Raw genomic sequence first — 19,989 nt, 5'->3', positions numbered from 1 at the left:
CTTCCTGATTACTTGCTGTACCTGCATACTAACTTGTTGTGTTTCATGCTCAAGGACCCCCAGGTCCCTTTGTACTGCAGTATTTTGCAATTTGTCTCCATTTAAATAATAATTTGCTTTACTATTTTTTCTGCCGCAGTGGATAATCTCATATTTTCCCACATTATACTCATACTGCCAAAATTTTGCCCACTCACTTATCCCTTTGCAGATTTCTTGTGTCCTCCTCAGAATTTGCTTCTCCACCCATCTTTGTAGCATCAGTAAACTTGGCTACATTACACACAGTCCTTTCATCCAAGTCATTAATATAGATTGTAAATAGATGAGGCCCCAGCACCGATGCCTGTGGCATCCCACTAGTTACTGTTTGCCAATTGGAAAATGACCCATTTATCCCGACTCTGTTTTCTGTTAGTTAGCCAATCCTCTATCCATGCTAATATATTACCCCCAACCCCGTGAGCTTTTATCTTGTGCCATAACCTCTTATGTGACACTTTATCAAATGACTTCTGGGAATTCTGCTCCACAATTCAATAGGATCATGGCTGAACAGCCAAAAATCCAGGCTCTGCTTCTGACAAAGAAATCCAATGCTGGGTCCAGCAAGAGCAAGTAAAGTGGACAAGATTTAATCTAATAACGCATTGGCTCTGAAAAGAACCACTCACATTGTCTGTGAAAGGGCTGCTTACTGTCTGAAGAAATTGATCGATTGATCACAATCTTATCAGCTGTGCTTCAGTTTTTAGCACTCTCGCTTCTGAGCCAGAAGGTTGTGGATTCAAGTCCCACTCCAGGGACTTGAGCTTAACAATCTCGTCTGACACACTAGTGCAGTGATGAGGGAGTGCTGCACTGTTGGCGGTGCCATCTATAGGAAGAGACGTTAAACCAAGGCCCCTTCGGCTCTTTCAGGTGGACGTAATAAATTCCACGGCCACTATTATGAAGAAGAGCAGCTTAGTTATCCTCGGTGTCCTGACCAGTACTTATCCCTCGATCAACATAACACAACGGCTTATCTGGACATTATCACATTGCTGTTTGTGGGAGCTTGCTGTGTGCGAATGGCTGCCGCCTTTCCTACATTACTGCAGTGTCGACACTTGGAAAAAGTACTTCATTGGCTGCGAAGCACGTTCAGAAGTCCGATGGTCGTGAAAGGCGCAATATAAATCCAAGTGTCTATATCTCTGCCTAATATTAAATCCCTATGCTTGATTAGCTGGGAGTTTCCTGACCAGAAGTGACCCTCAGTCGATCTCAGTTATAAACTGGTGAATGTCTGTTGAACATGTAGAAATCTAGATCGACAAACAGAACAGCGAGTTTGCTGTTCAGATTATTGAACATATATATACTAAAAAAATGAATGAACCTTCCTCATAAGATTTTTACCTGATAGCAGAATAGAAACACAAAGAACACAGTATAAATCAGGAGGTGTTGTAACTGATGACCTCATTCAAGAATTTGTGATTGCGGGGAGCAACAAATCTGATTGGTCTCTTTAAAATCCAGTCAGAGAGATACAGAACAATGGATATTGACAAGCGCCAATGAACCAATCACAATCATTGCCTTCACCCACCCATCATTAGCGTAGGGCTGTGGGCGGCGTGTGGGGCTGCCCGTATAATGCGGGCTCGGAGTAGAGTTTCCTCAAATCTGCGGCGGACTGAACGAGACGACGGAAAGAAAACAGTTACTGCCAAGAAAGTAATCAAGAAAACACCACTGAAGGGCGGCAAGAAGCACAGAAAATCGAGGAAGGAGAGTTACTCCATCTAAATCTACAAAGTGATGAAGCAGGTTCACCCCGACACCGGCATCTCCTCCAAGGCCATGGGCATCATGAACTCGTTTGTGAACGATATTTTCGTGAGCACCGTGGGTGAGGCTTCCCGCCTGGCCCATTACAACAAGTGCCGCACCATCAGCTCCCGGGAGATCCAGACCACCGTGCGCCTGCTGCTGCCCGGGGAGCTGGCCAGGCATGCCGGGTCAGAAGGGACAAAGGCGGTGACCAAGTTCACCAGCTCCAAGTAAAACTGCGCGCTATCCAGAGAGAACAAACCCAATCATAACGGCTCTTTTAAGAACCGCCCACAACCTCTCTGAAAGCTCCACAAACGCACCTCCCTTTAGACTCAAATCACTAATTATTTACTGAAAAAATGTGTGAGAACCTTTGCAGTTCCAGCTGTAGATTTACTTTTGAATTCTCAGATAAGCAGCTTCATTGTCCGGTTCGACTTCAGTGTCGCTGGAATTTCCCAACAGTCACTGGTCGCAGTTTCCCTTTGCTCTCAGAACCGTTCATTTACATTGCCTGCCAAATTAAGAGCTTGGTTCGGGACCGAGACTCCGATTTCAGTCACACATTCTTCTCGCAAACCCTTTTCAAGTTTATATTTCAATTCCTGTTGCAGCTCAATCCGTTCATTAACCGGACACTCTCCGCAGTGTAACAACGCAGAATGGGAGTTCTTGCAGAGACAAGACCGTGGGCAGTTTGAACACTCTATCCCTCTTCTCTTTTCACAGAGGGAATCCCAATTCTGGTCTCACTCCCGCCTCTGCTGAGGATCGATCGACAATCTATGAAAGCCAACTTTTAACCCAAAGATTGAGTTGGAATATTTCTCGTTACAGAATCAGTGGGGATTGATTCCCGCCCATTACAGACAGTTTGAAACAGTACCCGAATTTAATCCTGATTGTAACAGCCTGGAACTTGCAAGGGATATGTGGAATAAGACAAAACAAATTAAAACGTGTTGGCAAATATTTGACTAATGGTGAATTTATTAACATAATCCGCTATTTTAACAATTCTTGGCGGCGTTTTTGAATTAAAAAATTGTTATTCTGACTGTTGGAGGCCTACTTTCATTGTTGGGCTAAGCAGACTAGATTGGTCTTTTCCGATAAACAATGACATGCACCACAGAGCGACGAATCACAAGTTCGCTCCCTGCATTCCTCCAGATGGTATAAGAAAGGCAGATGTGGGAGGAGTTTTTCATTCTTTCTCTGAATGTGTCGATTGTGGAAATGTTTGGAAGAGGAAAAAGCGGTGGTAAAGCTCGGGCTAGGGCCAAGTCTTGCTCCTCCCGGGCCTGACTGCAGTTCCCTGTGGACCGTGTTCACATGCTCCTGCGGAAGGGAAGCTACGCTGAGCGTGTGGGTGCCGGAGCCCCGGTCTACATGGCTGCTGTGCTCGAGTATCTGACCGCTGAAATCCTGGAGCTGGCCGGCAACGCGGACCGCGACAACAAGAAGACCCGTATCATCCCCAGAGACCTGCAGCTGGCCATCCGCAACGACGAGGAGCTCAACAAGCTGCTGGGAAAGGTGACCATCGCTCGGGGAGGGGAGGGGAGGGGGGGGGGGGGGTGCTGCCTCACATCCAGGCTGTGCTGCTGCTCAAGAAAACCACCAGTATGTCCAAGATCAAGTAAAGTGGACAGGATTTAATCTAATAACAGAATGGGTCTTTTCAGAGCCACCCACAGTATCTGAAAGGGCTGCTTATTGTTCGATAGATTACAATTGTCCCAGATCTAATTTAACATTAAATCTCTGCTATTGTGTTATTGTATTAAGCTGAAAGTTTCCTGATCAGAAATTAGTCTCAGACACTCTCATAGAAACATAGAAAATAGGTGCAGGAGTAGGCCATTCGGCCCTTCGAGCCTGCACCACCATTCAATAAGATCATGGCTGATCATTCACCTCAGTACCCCTTTCCTGCTTTCTCTCCATACCCCTTGATCCCTTTAGCCACAAGGGCAATATCTAACTCCCTCTTGAATATATCTAACAAATTGGCATCAACAACTCTCTGTGGTAGAGAATTCCACAGATTAACAACTCTCTGAGTGAAAAAGTTTCTCCTCATCTCAGTGCTAAATGGTTTACCCCTTATCCTTAGACTGTGTCCCCTGGTTCTGGACTTCGCCAACATTGGGAACATTCTTCCTGCATCTAACCTGTCCAGTCCCGTCAGAATTTTATCTCAGTTACAAACATGTCGAACATGTAGGAATCTAGATCGACAAACGCTGCTCAGATCAGTGAATCAATAGAGAGGAACTAGCTTCATAGAAAAACACAACAGACGGAACCTGAACGTGAGACTGGCCGTCATTGAACACATTGTTCCCACTGACACCTGGGAGTCCCTGGCCAAAGACCGCCCTAAGTGAAGGAAGTGCATCCGGGAGGGCGCTGAGTTCCTCGAGTCTCGTCGTCGAAAGCATGCAGAAATCAAGCGCATGCAGTGGAAAGAGCGTGCGGCAAACCTGTCCCACCCACCCTTTCCTTCAACCACTGTCTGTCCCACCTGCGACAGAGACTGTGGTTCTCGTATTGGACTGTACAGCCACCTAAGAACTCATGTTAAGAGTGAAAGCAAGTCTTCTTCGATTCCGAGGGACTGCCTATGATGACGATGATGTTGGGAGCCGAAAATGAACGGGTTAAGAGCCCGAGTATAAAGGGATTGAGCGGTTGCTGGGCTCTGTCTCTTATTGGGGCAATAATTCAATAGGGAGAAGTTTATACATCCTGAACACACCTATGCCAATCTTCAGTTTGTTTACAGGAGGGACCCACTCTAGCCTGAAAATCTATCCGGGTATGTGCAGTGGGCACAATTCACCACCAGATCTCCCATTTATAGTTACCGACCCACGTTGGGCGGGTGCAGTCGGCATCTCACTCACATTTAAACCTGGATCAAACCCGCACCGTCAGATATTCACCGCCTGCACTGTGTAAACCCAGCTGCAGTAACACTACAAGACGTGCACCGTGAGTGCACAGGACAGTTTGCCTGGCGCCGGTCGTAGCTCTTTCCTTTGCTGATTTGGTGGCTCTGAAAAGAGCGTTTGTTGCACTTGGTGCTAAAGCTTCGAGCCAGGGCAGGAGGAGTCTAGGCATGTTGCCCGCGGATGTGGCGGTTCAGCTGGATATCTTTGGGCATGATGGTGACTCGCTTGGCGTGGATGGCGCACAGGTTGGTGTCCTCAAACAGCCCCAGCAGGTAAGCCTCGCTGGTCTCCTGAAGGGCCATGACGGCCGAGCTCTGGAAGTGCAGGCCGATCTTGAAGTCCTAAGCGATCTCCCTCACCAGGCGCTGGAAGGGCATCACCAAACCCGCCATCAGCAGCTCGGTGGATTTCTGGTAGCGGCGGATCTCCCTCAGAGCCACGGTGCCGGGTTTGTAGCGATGAGGCTTCTTCACTCCGCCCGTGGCCGGAGCGCTCTTCCGGGCCGCTTTGGTCGCCAGCTGTTTGCGAGGAGCTTTCCCGCTGGTCGATTTGTGCGCTGTCTGCTTGGTACTGGCCATCTTCTGAACGGATCTCAGCACAACCTGGGACACAATGCGTCTGTGTCTGTGAGGGTCCGCCCCGGGGCTGTGATTTGCAGTCGGACTGCGCCCAATCACCGAGAGCCAAAAGGAAGGGCGAGGATTACTGGGCTATGATTGGCTGAACTGAAACTGACAGTTCGTCAATTTCAAAAAGCCCGCCAATTTCAGAGTATCATGAACAAATTAAAGAAACTAATTTCCCGCCAGCTATGTAAGAATCGCCCTCTTTATAACCTCGATGGTGCCCCATTATAAGTCATCAATCCCATTCTCTTTAACATTTCGGTTTGAATTCTGTCCCATTCCCTGAACGTCCGTACCGGGCGGGAATAATTCCTCGGCCATTGCATCCTGTAAACACAAAGTCCCGCATCGATCCGGCCAGTGTCGTCCCGTGTAACCGGTTCTCACACAGAAACCTCACACCGTGACAGGATTATCTGTGAGGGCAGACTGTAATGTCTGTGTAAAGGAGACTCTGTATCCCCGCCCGCTCATTGTGACCGTGACACCCGGAGTTTCTAATCTCTCATATTAAAACATTGTTCTAAAATATTTAATAATCCCCATTTTCCCACAGCGACTAGATTGCAAAAGTGGCTTTGAGACGTCGGGTGGTCGTGTAAGGCGCTATATAAATCCAAGTCTTTCTTTCTTCCCATTAATTAAATAGCTGAAATTATTTCCCAACCAAACTGTCCACACTCCCATCCCCAGGTCGCTGCTCTCTCTGTGAGGCGGTGGGTGGCTCTTTGTGTTGTGCTGGGTGGAAAGGATCGAGTTGTTCAGCCACCGAATCCGTAGAGAGTGCGGCCCTGCTGTTTCAGAGCGTATACCACATCAATGGCAGTGACCGTCTTGCGCTTGGCGTGCTCGGTGCAGGTGACCGCGTCCCTGATCACATTCTCCAGGAAAACCTTCAGCACCCCGCGGGTCTACTCGTAGATCAGGCCCGAGATCCGATTGACACCGTCACGGCGAGCCAGGCGGCGGATGGCGGGTTTGGTGATGCCCTGGATGTTATCACGGAACATTTTACGGTGCCGCTTGGCTCCGCCTTTGCCCAGTCCTTTGCCTCCTTTACCTCGGCCAGACATACTCAAACTGTCGGTGAATGAGAAACAAACTGTTCCTGGCTCCTTTGTATAGAGCCGGCCCCGACCTGACTGAGAAAGTGCAGAGTGAGAGAGGCGGGAAGGGGAGGAGACAGAGTGAGAGATTAAACAGAGAGCGCTGCAGGGGAGGAGACAGAGTCAAGATTGAGAGACAGAGCAGAGTGCGGCCTCTGATCTTCCAGCTCCACCGCCAGCTTTCTGCAACCGCCAATTTCAAATTGGTTTCTCCGCAATAGAACCGATACACAGCGCTCCGCACCAACCCCAACAGTCACGGAATTCATATTCAAGGCTTCCAGGAACCAGAAGCTTTTAAATAAGGTTCCGTTACAATTAACACTCACGAATATTCCCGCCTATATAGTCCCTACCCTGTCAATATCAGACCTTATTCCATCTCCTCCCACAGACGGGTTCAGCAGTTTATAAACACCTTATTCCAGCTGATTTGGAGAATCTGATGTTTGGGGTTTGAGTTGTGAGGTGGGGTATCGCCGCTAGTACCACCGTCTCACAGAGACTCCCCCCGCCCCCCCCGAATCTGTGAAATGACAATGATCAGAAACTGAGACTGGAGCCGAACACAAACCCCAGTTACACTGAGGCCCGGGCCGGACATCCCATTCTCCATGTGTTTTATTGCAGACACTGGGGGAGGGGTGGGTGCAGTCAATGTCAGCGAGTCACCAGGGATCCTGGGATCATTTCCGATTATTTCTGTCTTGAAGCTGAGCCAGGCCCCGGGACAGGGATCATTTGATTCCGGGATTTTCTGAGAGGCGTGGGTGGCTCTGAGAAGAGCCTTTGGGTTCAGATATTTACAAGTTGCCCTTTTTATTTACTTTTTGGTCGCTGCTTTCTTGGTATTTGCTGATTCGGGCGTGGCCTGGCCCTCGGTTTCTCCACCTGTTTTGGCCGCCTTCACCTTTGCGCCTGTGGCCTTCTTGGGGCTCTTGGGCTTCTTCGCCACCGCCTTCTTCCCAGCCGGCGCTTTCGCTGTCTCTTTTGCCGTTGGCGCCTTCTTGGTGCTCGTTTGCTTGGCTGGAGATTTCTTGGCTGCTGGTTTCTTCATCATCCTTCCCACTTTTCCCAGGGTTTCCTTCTCAGCGCCTTTGAAGGAGCCCGAGGCGCCCGTGCCCTTGATCTGCTTCAGGCAACCATTTGTCACATTCTTCTTGATACTGAACCTGATCTGGGACCCGCGCTTCTCCACATCGACGCCTTTGGCCGCCAGAGCCTTCTTCATCGCGGCCCTTGCGATCGCTGCCATCGGCCACAACCTTGAGGATGTGTTCGCCCAACTTGGGACCGGCTGGCTTGGAGCAGGTAGCCACCGCCTTCTTCTTGCTGGGAGCCTTGGTTTGAGCGGCGGCGGCAGGAGGAGCCCTTTCGGCGGCTGCAGTATCAGTCATGTCCGCGACTCTGTGGAAAATCTCTCTGACCGTCAGAGCTGGGTCAGAAATGAAACGAGAGACGGCGACACAGAGCAACTTAAAGGCAGCGAGCGGACGGGGCGGAGACATCCTGCTGTCAGCTCCCCGCCCCTCCAGCCTCTCTGTTTCTCTCTCCTCACTAACTCTCCGATTCCAATTCAACTCCGGCCCTCCCGATTCCCAGACTGGCCTCTTTCTGTCTCCGAGACCGGGATGTTTGCTGTCGAGAAAGTTTCATCCCAATTGGAGGCAACAATTTCGATTGAAACCCGTTTCATTGCTGCACTGGTCGCGCTCTCTCAGCCGATCGCGGATATTTTCTCTTTTTCGACTGAAATTTGAAATCAAATCAAACTTTCTGTTTAATTCCCGCTTCAGGCCTGAACAGGGCAGCAGGGCGATCCTGTGACGGAAATCTTTGAATTTTACACAAGAGGGACTCTGAAATCCGGCGATGAGAGCGGACACACAAACAGTGACATTAGTCTAACCCGCCCGCCCCTTTAGACACACTCTCGCTCACACAATGTTGAAATCTGCACATTCACACGCAAACTGTTCTCAGATTTACAGTTCCCAGCACAGGTTCTCCTCTCTAATAAAAGGGATGGGAACCTCTGCAGGGAGACAGAGAGAAATAGAAAGGGGCCAGAAGCAAAAGATAGAAAGGAGAATAGTAAAATTGGAGGGCAGAGAAACCCAAGGCAAAAATCAAAACGGGCCACATTACAGCAAGATTCAAAAGGGGAAAAGTGTGTTAAAAAGACAAGCCTGAAGGTTCTGTGTCTCAATGCGAGGAGTATTCGGAATAAGGTGGATGAATTAACTGCGCAGATAGCAGTTAAAGGATACGATGTGATTGGCATCACGGAGACATGGCTCCAGGGTGACCAAGGCTGGGAACTCAACATCCAAGGGTATTCAGCATTTAGGAAAGGAAAAGGAGGCGGGGTGGCGTTGCTGGTTAAAGAGGAAGTCAATGCAATTGTAAGGAAGGCCTGGATGATGTGGAATCGGTATGGGTGGAGCTGCGGAATTCCAAAGGGCAGAAAACGCTAGTGGGAGTTGTGTATAGACCACCAAATAGTAGTAGTGAGGTTCAGGACAGCATCAAACAAGAAATAAGGGATGTGTGCAATAAAGGTACAGCAGTAATCATGGGCGACTTTAATCTACATATCGGTTGGGCTAACCTAACTAGTAGCAATGCGGTGGAGGAGGACTTCCTGGAGTGTATTAGGGATTTTTTTTAGACCAATATGTCGAGGAACCAACCAGGGAGCTGGCCATCCTAGACTGGGTGATGTGTAATGAGAAGGAATTAATTAACAATCTTGTTGTGTGAGGCCCTTTGGGGAAAAGTGACCATAATATGGTAGAATTCCTTAGTAAGATGGAGAGTAACAAAGTTAATTCGGAAACTAGGGTCCTGAACTTAAGGAAAGGTAACTTCGATGGTATGAGGTGTGAATTGGCTACAATAGACTGCCAGAGGATACTTAAAGGGTTGGCGGTGGATAGGCAATGGCAACATTTAAAGATCACATGGATGAAATTAAGCAATTGTACATCCCTGTCTGGAGTAAAAAATAAAACTGGGAAGGTGGATCAACCATGGCTAACAAGGGAAATTAAGGATAGTGTTAAAACCAAGGAAGAGGCATATAAATTGGCTAGAAAAAGCAACAAACCTGAGGACTGGAAGGAATTTAGAATTCAACAGAGGAGAACTAAGGGTTTAATTAAGAAGAGGAAAATAGAGTACGAGAGGAAGCTTGCAGGGAACATAAAAACTGACTGCAAAAGCTTCTATAAATATGTGAAGAGAAAAAGATTAGTAAAGACAAACGTAGGTCCCTTGCAGTCGGAGATTCAGGTGAATTTAGAATGGGGAACAAAAAATGGCAGACCAGTTGAACCAATACTTCGGCACTGTCTTCACAAAGGAAGATACAAATAACTTCCGAATGTACTAGGGGACAGTGGGAATGAGGAACTGAAAGATATCCTTATTAGGCGGGAAATTGTGTTCGGGAAATTGATGGGATTAAAGGCTGATAAATCCATGGGTCCTGATAGTCTGCATCCCAGAGTACTTAAGGAAGTAGCCCTAGAAATACTGGATGCATTGGTGATCATTTTCCAACAATCTATCGACTCTGGATCAGTTCCTATGGACTGGAGGGTAGCTAATGTAATGCCACTTTTTAAAAAGGGAGGGAGAGAGAAAGCAGATAATTATAGATCGGTTAGCCTGACATCAGTAGTGCGGAAAATGTTGGAATCAATCATTAAGGATGAAATAACAGCCCATTTGGAAAGCAGTGATAGGATCGGACCGAGTCAGCATGGATTTATGAAAGGGAAATCATGCTTCACGAATCTTATGGAATTTTTTGAGGATGTAACTAGTAGAGTGGACAAGGGAGAACCAATGGATGTGGTGTATTTGGACTTTCAAAAGGCTTTTGACAAGGTCCCGCACAAGAGATTGGTGTACAAAATCAAAGCGCGTGGTATTGGGGGTAATGTACTGACGTGGATAGAGAACTGGTTGGCAGACAGGAAGCAGAGAGTAGCGATAAACGGGTCCTTTTCAGAATGGCAGGCAGTTACTAGTGGGGTGCCCCAGCTCTTTACAATATACATTAACGATTTGGATGAAGGAATAGAGTGTAATATCTCCAAGTTTGCAGATGACACTAAACTGGGTGGCAGTGTGAGCTGTGAGGAGGACGCTAAGAGGCTGCAGGGTGACTTGGACAGATTAGGTGAGTGGGCAAATACATGGCAGATGCAGTATAATGTGGATAAATGTGAGGTTATCCATTTTGGGGGCAAAAACACGAAGGCAGAATATTATCTGAATGGCGGCAGACTAGTAAAAGGGGTGGTGCAACGAGACCTGGGTGTCATGGTTCATCAGTCACTGAAAGTGGGCACACAGGTACAGCAGGCGGTAAAGAAGGTAAATGGTATGTTGGCCTTCATAGCAAGGGGATTAGATTATAGGAGCAGGGAGGTCTTACTGCAGTTGTACAGGGCCTTAGTGAGGCCTCACCTGGAATATTGTGTCCAGTTTTGGTCTCCTAGTCTGAGGAAGGATGTTCTTGCTATTGAGGGAGTGCAGCGAAGGTTCACCAAACTGATTCCAGGAATGGCTAGGCTGTCATATGAGAAGAGACTGGATCAACTGGGCCTTTATTCACTGGCATTTAGAAGGATGAGAGGGGATCTCATAGAAACATATAAGATTCTGACGGGACTGGACAGGTTAGATGCGGGAAGAATGTTCTCGATGTTGAGTAAGTCCAGAACCAGGGGACATAGTCTTAGGATAAGGGGTAGCCCATTTAGGACTGAGATGAGGAGAAACTTCTTCACTCAGAGTTGTTGACCTGTGGAATTCCCTGCCGCAGAGAGTTGTTGATGCCAGTTCATTGGATATATTCAAGAGGGAGTTAGATATGGCCCTTACGGTTAAGGGGATCAAGGGGTATGGAGAGAAATCAGAAAAGGAGTACTGAAGGAATGATCAGCCATGATCTTATTGAATGGCGGTGCAGGCTCGAAGGGCCGAATGGCCGACTCCTGCACCTATTTTCTATGTATCTATATTTCTCCGCCCGGCTGTGTTGCCGATTCTCGGGTCAGTTGTAGTTTCCCAGCTCAGTAAATGTTAAACACTCTGAGGCCGGCGCTCCTCACAGTGTCTGTTCCCAGATTCAGGGGCAGGAGCCAATCACAGCTGTGGCTGGCTTAACCCATCTCTGCTTTAAGTTGTTATATTGTTCGAATGCAGAAATATGTTTGACTAACATGGAAATACAAATAATGTGCTCACCGCTCCTGCAGCCTCTCTTTGTCTCTCTCTCTCCTCGGAAAATGAGGGACATATAAGAGTAACTGGTGTCCTATCCATCCCATACTCAACACCCAGAGATGGCTATCAGAGTGAGCGACAGAGAGACAGACACAGTATCAGTCTTAAACTCCCAAACTGTGTCTCCATATTATGCTCAATAATAGTATCACACATTCATGTACAGCACCAGCAGAAAAGACAGACAGACAGACAGAATATCAGTCTTACACTATGTATCAGTGTCTCCATATTACGCTCAGTAACAGTGCCACACCTTCACGTATTGCACCAGAGAGAGAAACAGAGACATTATCAGTCTTACACTTCCAACAGTGTTTCCATATCATGCTAAATAACAGTATCTCGCCTTCACAACCAGTACAAGAGAGAGCAGATAGCAACAGAGAGACAGAGAAAGGGGAGAGGGCTGAGAGAGGGACAGGAGAGTGCGAGGTAGGGTGATGAGACACAGAAAGACATGCACAGTATCATAAGAACATAAAAAATAGGAACCGGAGTAGGCCATACGGCCCCTGGAGCCTGCTCCGCCATTCAATAAAATCATGGCTGATCTGATCATGGACTCAGCTCCACTTCCCTGCCCGCTCTCCATAACCCCATATCTTTTAAGAAACTGTCTATTTCTGTCTTAAATTTATTCAATGTCCCACCCTCCGCAGCTCTCTGAGGTAGCAAATTCCACACATTTACAATCCTCTGAGAGAAGAAATTTCTCCTCATCTCAGTTTTAAATGGGCGGCCCCTTATTCTAAGATCATGCCCTCTAGTTCTAGACTCCCCCATCAGTGGAAACATCCTCTTTGCATCCAACTTGTCAAGCCCACTCCTAATCTTATACGTTTCAATAAGATCAGCTCTTATTCTTCTGAATTTCAATGAGTAGAGGCTCAACCTACTCAACCTTTCCTCATAAGTCAACCTCCTCATCTCCAGAATCAACCTGCTGAACCTTATCTGAACTGCCTAATAAGCAAGTATATCCTTTCATAAATATGGAAACCAAAACGGCACGCAGTATTACAGTTGTAGCGTTACCAATACCCTGTATTCTTGTAGCAAGACTTCCCTGCTTTTATACTCCAAACCCTTTGCAATCAAGGCCAAGATTCCATTGCCCTTCCTGATCACTTGCTGTACCTGCATACTATCCTTTTGTGTTTCATGCACAAGTACCCCCAGGTCCCGCTGTACTTCAGCACTTTGCAATCTTTTTCCATTTAAATAATAACTTGCACTTTGGCAGAAAAAGATCAAAGAGCATGACCTCACACTTTCCAACATCATACTCTATCTGCCAAATCTTTGCCCATTCACTTAGCCTGTGTCATTTTGCAGATTTTTTGTGTCCTCCTCACATGTTGCTTTTCCTCCCATCTTTGTACCGTCAGCAAACTTGGCTATGTTACACTCAGTCCCATCTTCCAATCATTAATATAGATTGTAAATAGTTGGGGTCCTTGCACTGATCCCTGCAGCACCTCACTAGTTACTGGTTGCCAACCAGATAATGAACCAGTTAGTTAGGCAATCCTCTATCCATGCCAATATATCACCCCCAACCCTGTGAACTTTCATCTTGTGCAGTAATCTTTTATGTGGCACCTTGTCAAATGCCTTCTGGAAGTCAAAATATACCAGATCCATTGGTTCCCCTTTATCCACCCTGTTCGTTACATCCTTAAAGAATTGCAGCAAATTTGTCAAACATGACTTCTCCTTCCTAAATCCATGCTGACTGCCTGACCGAATTTTGCATTTCCAAAAGTCCTGCTACTGCTTCTTTAATAATGGACTCCAATATTTTCCCAACCACAGATGTTAGGCTAACTGGTCTATAGTTTTCTGCTTTTTGTCTGCCTCCTTTTTTAAATAGGGGCGTTACATTTGCAATTTTCCAATCTGCTAGGACCTCCTCAGAATCCAGGAAATTTTGGTAAATTACAACCAATGCATCCACAATCCCTGCCGCTACTTCTCTTAAGACCCTAGGATGCAAGCCACCAGGTCCAGGGGAGTTATCTGCCTTTAGTCCCATTATCTTACTGAGTACCACCTCATTAATGATTGTGATTGTGTTAAGTTCCTCCCCCACTATAGCCCCTTGACTATCCACTGTTGGAATACTGTTAGTGCCCTCTACCATAAAGACTGATACAAAATATTTGTTCAGAGTTTCTGCCATCTCCATGGTCCCCATTATTAATTCCTCGGTCTTGTCCTCTAAGGGACCAACATTTACTTTAACCACTCTTTTCCTTTTTATATACCTATAGAAACTCTTGCTATCTGTTTTTATATTTTGTGCTAGTTTACTTTCATAGTCTATCTTCCCTTTCTTAATCATTTTTTAAATCATTCTTTGCTGGCTTTTAAAAGCTTCCCAGTCTTCTGTCCTCCCACTAGTTTTGGCCACTTTGTATGCCCTTGCTTTTAATTTTTTACTGTTACGTTTAGAATAACTCCACAAGACTGAGTACTGTAAGCTTAAACTGATGTGACCTTAGTCTCTGTATTAAAACTGCAGAGTGCCAAAGCAGCATGGCACACAACCTTTTATACTCGCTTGCACGAGGTGTGCAGGTGACCCTTGGGTCTCCAACAGGTGCGGCCTCTGGTGGCAAGTCTTACACAGTTATAATGTTTACATACACATCATCCCCCCCCCCTCTCCCCCCAAAGTCTTTGATACAAGTTATTTACAACTTGAGGTGATCCAGGGTCCTTCGCTCCCTGGTTGATCGCCTGACTTCAAACCCTGGCATAGGTGAGTTGGTCGGGCCATTGCTGCACTGCAGTGTGGCTGGTCTGACCAGACTGTCGGGCATGTTGGGTTCATCCTCGTGATTGATGGCGAGGTCGATTGCTGGTTGGATGTGTGTTGGTGGATCAATGATGGTGACGTCCTCTTCAAGTTGTTCGTGGTTGTCAGTGAATCGCAGTTTGATATAATCTAAATGCTTTCTGCATGTTTGTCCATTACATAGTTTGATAATAAACACTATTCCCCTCCTTGGTCAAGGCAGTGCCAGCAACGAATTTGGGATCATGACCTTAATTAAGGGCAAACACAGGGTCGTTTACATCAATGTCACGCGATACAGCCGTGCGGTCATGGTACATGTTTTGCCGGGGACACCGGGTTGCCACATGATTATTGAGATCCGGGTGGACTAAGGAGAGCCTGATTTTGAGTGCTCTCTTCATTACCAATTCTGCCGGGGTAACCCCGGTAAGTGAGTGGAGTCGCATCTGGTAGCTAAGCAGAACCCGAGATAAACAGGTCTACAGGGAGCCGTCCGTCACGCATTTCAAGCTCTGCTTGATAGTTTGGACTGCCCATTCCACTTGACCGTTGGATGTGGGCTTAAACGTGGCAGACCTGACATGCTTGATGCCACTGCGGGTCATAAACTCGTTGATTTCTGAGCTGGTGAAACACGGTCCATTGTCACTGACAAGGACGTTGGGCAAGTCATGGGTGGCGAACATTGCCCGGAGGCTTTCAATGATGGCAGTGGACGTGCAGGATGACATGATTATGCATTCAATCCATTTTGAGTAAGCGTCCACTACTACTAAGAACATCTTTCCTAGAAAGGGGCCAATAAAATCTATGTGGCTCCTGGACCACGGTTTGGAGGGCCATGACCACAGACTCAGTGGAGCCTCCCTTGATGCATTGCTCAACTGTGAACAAGTGTTACATTGGTGTATGCATGACTCCAAATCCAAGTCAATGTCGGGCCACCAAACGTGCGACCTGGCAAAAGCCTTCATCATGACTATGCCTGTGTGGGTACTGTGTAGATCAGGTATAAACGTTTTTCCCTGCCCTTTTTCTGGCAAAACTACGTGATTACCCCATAAGAGACAATCTGACTGGATGGACATTTCGTCTTTACGTCAGTGAAATGGCTTAATTTCATCTTGCATTTCCCCGGGAACCGCCGACCAGCTCCCATTGAGATCGCAACTTTTTACTAGTGATAGCACTGGGTCCAGGCTAGTCCAGGTCCTGATCTGGCGAGGCGTGACAGGTGAACCCTCGCTCTCAAAAACATCCATGACCAGAAGCAAATCTGCGGGTTGCGCCATTTCCACCCCGGTAGTGGGCAATGGTAACCGACTGAGGGCATCAGCACAGTTCTCCGTGCCTGGTCTGTGGCGGATAGTTATAAGCGGACAATGCGGGACGAACCATTGGTGTTTATACCTTTGCTTTCTGACAACAGCGAAATGAGCGGTTTGTGATTGGTTTCAAGCTCGAACTGGAGTCCAAATAGGTATTGGTGCATTTTCTTAACCCCATATACGCATGCTAACGCCTCTTTCTCAACTTTCAGCCTTAGATAGACTTCTAGATGCATATGCAACCAGTTGCAGTTTTCCCGATACATTGGTTTGCTGTAACACACACCCAACCCTGTTCGAAGATGCATCACAAGCTAGCACTAAACGTTTACATGGGTCATACAGTACAAGTAACTTTTTAGAACAAAGTAGATTCCTGGCCTTCTCAAAGGCTGTCTCTTGAGACTTACCCCAAACCTAGTCATCACCCTTACGTAGCAACATGTGCAATGGTTCTAGCAAAGTGCTTAACCCGGGTAGAAAGTTACCAAAATATTTGTTGAGGAGTCCCAGGAACGAACGCAGCTCCATCACATTCTGTGGTCTGGGTGCATTCTTGATGGCCTCTGTCTTTGAGTCCGTGGATCTGATGCCATCTGCCGCAATCTTTCTCACCAAAAATTCGACCTCTGGCGCCAGGGAAACACACTTGGAGCATTTCAGCCTGAGCCCCACTCTATCTAGTCGACTTAGAACCTCTTCCAGGTTGTGCAGGTGTTTGGTGGTGTCACGACCGGTGACCAGGATGTCGTCTTGAAACACAACAGTGCGCGGTACCAATTTCAGCAGACTCTCCATGTTCCTCTGGAAGATGGCAGCAGCTGAGCGAATCCCAAAAGGGCACCTGTGGTATATAAACAGTCCTTTGTGCGTGTTGATGCATGTCAATCTTTTCGAAGATTCAACCAGCTCCTGTGTCATGTAGGCGGAGGTTAGGTCCAACTTCGAATGACTTCCCCCCTGCTAACGTTGCGAACAGGTCATCCGCCTTGGGTAGTGGATACTGGTACTGTAATGAGACTCCGTTGATCATTACCTTGTCGTCTCTGCAGATTCTGACCGTGCCATTGCTTTTCAACTGGCGATATGATTCCCTCTCGTTGAAGTCTGTCCAGTTCGATCTTGACTTTCTCCCTCATCATATATGGAACCACTCGAGCCTTGTGATGAACAGGCCGTGCATCAGGGACTAGATGGATCTGCACCTTGGCACCAGAAAAGTTGCCGATGCCCGGTTCAAATAGTGACGTAAATTTGCTCAGCACTTGAGCGCACGAGGTGTCTTCCACCGAAGATAGTGCTTTGATGTCATCCCAGTTCCATCAAATCTTTCCTAGCCAGCTTCTGCTGAACAGCATTGGGCTATCGCCTGGTACAATCCACAGAGATAAGTCATGCACAGCTCCATTGTACGATACCTTCACTGCCACACTGCCAATGACTGGTATGAGTTCTTTGGTGCAAGAGCGCAGCTTTGTGTAAGTTGGGCTCAGTTTGGGCCTTTGTGCCTTGTTGCCCCACAGTTTCTCAAAAGCCTTCTGGCTCATAATTGACTGACTCACCCCATGTTCAACTCCATAGAAACTGGAATGCCATTTAATTTGACTTTCAGCATTATAGGAGGGCTCTTGGTGGTGAAGGTGTGTACCCCATACACTTCTTCCTCGGCCTTGGGTTCAGTTGCCTCTCTTGCTCATTCTACGTGATCCGCATTGGATTGATCATCTTCTGCCGATTCTGCCATGTGGTGAGTCGCAGCACGTTTGCACATTCGCTGGAGCTGCCCCATTGTTTTACAGTCTGTTCACATGTAATGCTTGAATCGACATTGATGGGCTCTATGATTACCCCCGCAGTGCCAATATGGTGCCAATGGATTCACATTCACGCCCCATGGCGGACTCTGAGTCATCCTAGGTCTTGCAGCTGCAGGCGTGTAGACCCTACCATGTACAGTCCCGCCTGTAAATGGTGTTATTTGATGCACAGTACTTGCCGGTGAGCTTCGATGTTGAGAAGATATCTGTTTAGTATTATTGTTCATGGACATGAATGCCTGAGCTATTGTGATGGCTTTGCTCAGGTCTGGGGATTCGGCAGACAGCAACTTGCGAAGAATAACCTCGTGGCCGATTCCAAGCACAAAAAAGTCCCGTAGCATTTCCCCCCAAAAATCCAGCAAAATTGCATGGTCCCGCAAGGTGTCTTAGGTCAGCGACATAATTTGCCATGTCCTGGCCCTCAGAGCGATGGTGCATATAGAAGCCATTAAGATGCTCTCCTTTGGCTTGAGGTGTTCCCGAACCAGTATACACACCTCTGGATATGTATTTTCTGTTGGTTTCGTCGGTGCTAGCAGATGGTTGATGAGGCCATATGTTGTAAACGCACAAATGGTGAGGAGAATCGCCCTGCGCTTAATCGCTTTATCGTCCGCATCCAGCTCATTGGTCACGAAGTTCTGGTCGAGACGGTCAATGAAGGCTTCCCAATCATCACCCTCTACAAATCTCTCAAGAACAGCAGCCATAACCGCATGAAAGTTCATGATCTGTTACTCGTCGCCAATTGTTACATTTAGAATAACTCCACAAGTCTGAGTACTGTGAGCTTAAACTGATGTGACCTTAGTCTCTTTATTAAAAGTCCAGAGTGCCAAAGCAGCATGGCAGACAACCTTTTATACTCGCTTGCACGAAGTGTGCAGGTGACCCTTGGGTCTCCAACAGGTGCGCCCTCTGGTGGCAAGTCTTACACAGTTATAATGTTTACATACATAACAGATTTCTTTAGTTAGCCACGAATGGATCTTTTTTCTCTTACACCCTTTCCTCCTCACTGGAATATATTTTTCTTGAGAGTTGTGAAATATCTCCTTCAATGTACACCACTGTTCATCAACCATCCTACACTTTAATCCATTTTCCCCGTCCACTTTACCTAACTCTGCACTCATACCTTCATAGTCTCCTTTATTTAAGCTTAGTCCGCTGGTTAGAGATCCAACTTTCTCACCCTCCATCTGAATTTGAAATTCAATCATTCTATGATCACTCATTCCAAGGGGATCCCGTTTTATCCTGAAAGATCCCATTGGAGAGACAGAAGATGCAGTTTCCTCTCTCACTGATATTGTACTAGAGACAGACACATTATTAATCCCACACTGCAGGGCAGTGTCAGAGAGTGAGAGAAACAATGGCCCACATTTAACCCTCGCTTGCCTGTTGTAATCTCTGCAATCTTGCAGCTCAGGGCCGTTCGGTATTACTCTGTGATCGAGTGTTTTACTCTAACTAAACTGATCTCGGACTGCTGCACAGTCCCAGCAAACACTCCCACTCCCTCGTCCCTCCGATATTTCTGCAGGATTGCTTTGTGAGTTCTTGGAGAGAAACACCCTGCACGGAATGATCCCAAATTGAGCATCTCCAAGGGACAAGGCTCCCAGCTTTAATCATTCTCTGTCCTTTCCCCCCAGGCCCAGTTCCTTTGCTCAAATTCTAATAAAAGTAAATTGGGAAAAGTGCACTTTGATTTTTACAGGCTGAATTAGTGGAGAGAGCTGCGCATGCGCGGACAAGCCCCGCCCCCGTGTCCATGCCCAGTGAGCAGAAGAGCGCATGCGCCCTCCCCTCCCCCAGCCCTGCCTGTGATTGCCATTCACTCAGTGAGCGGAAGAAGATGGTTTAAAATAGCCGGGAATGGAAACGTCGCGGCCCCGGGGTAAGGCAGCGAGCAGCAGCCTCCTTACAGCAGCGCAGTGCTTTGGGAGCGTGTCCGCAGATGGGCTCAGAGATCGGCATTGAGTCCGGGCGGGGGGGAGTCGGGGGCTGTGTGTAAAGCGCAGAGTGGACCAAGAACCAGTCTCAGTGCGTGGTGTGAGTGGGGGAAGGGAGAGGCCATTCTCGGGCTGTGTGGACAGCGTGTGTCCAGGGTAAGGGAGACAGAATGGGCAGAATCTGCTATTTACAATCTGCTGCTTTCTCTCTCCAAACCAGTGAACGTTCCTGGTTTAGTTCCGTCGGGTTCTGTGTG

General features: G+C 47.4%; 1 protein-coding gene and 3 pseudogenes across 1 annotated transcript; 1 reads left to right on the top strand and 3 right to left on the bottom strand.

Moving 5' to 3' along the window:
• Window positions 1-4,945: 4,945 nt before the first annotated feature.
• LOC139230463 (histone H3-like) lies at window positions 4,946-5,362 on the bottom strand (annotated as a pseudogene).
• Window positions 5,363-6,171: 809 nt separating this feature from the next.
• On the bottom strand, window positions 6,172-6,483 carry LOC139230461 (histone H4-like; annotated as a pseudogene).
• Window positions 6,484-7,339: 856 nt separating this feature from the next.
• Window positions 7,340-7,771, bottom strand: LOC139230232 (histone H1-like). The gene has a single exon (XM_070862066.1). The coding sequence runs from the start codon at window positions 7,769-7,771 to the stop codon at window positions 7,340-7,342; it is 432 nt and encodes a 143-aa protein (XP_070718167.1).
• Window positions 7,772-19,630: 11,859 nt separating this feature from the next.
• LOC139230231 (NLR family CARD domain-containing protein 3-like) overlaps window positions 19,631-19,989 on the top strand; it is a 130,736-nt pseudogene continuing 130,377 nt past the window's right edge.

This window comes from Pristiophorus japonicus, chromosome 19 (genome assembly GCF_044704955.1).
Source record: "Pristiophorus japonicus isolate sPriJap1 chromosome 19, sPriJap1.hap1, whole genome shotgun sequence".
Taxonomy (NCBI): domain Eukaryota; kingdom Metazoa; phylum Chordata; class Chondrichthyes; family Pristiophoridae; genus Pristiophorus; species Pristiophorus japonicus.
The sequence above is the reverse complement of the archived record's forward strand: the minus strand, read 5'-3'. Positions and strand labels throughout refer to the sequence as shown.

Excerpts from the sequence above, each read along its gene's own strand:
- LOC139230232 (XM_070862066.1), bottom strand. The coding sequence starts at position 7,771 with ATGGCAGCGATCGCAAGGGCCGCGATGAAGAAGGCTCTGGCGGCCAAA.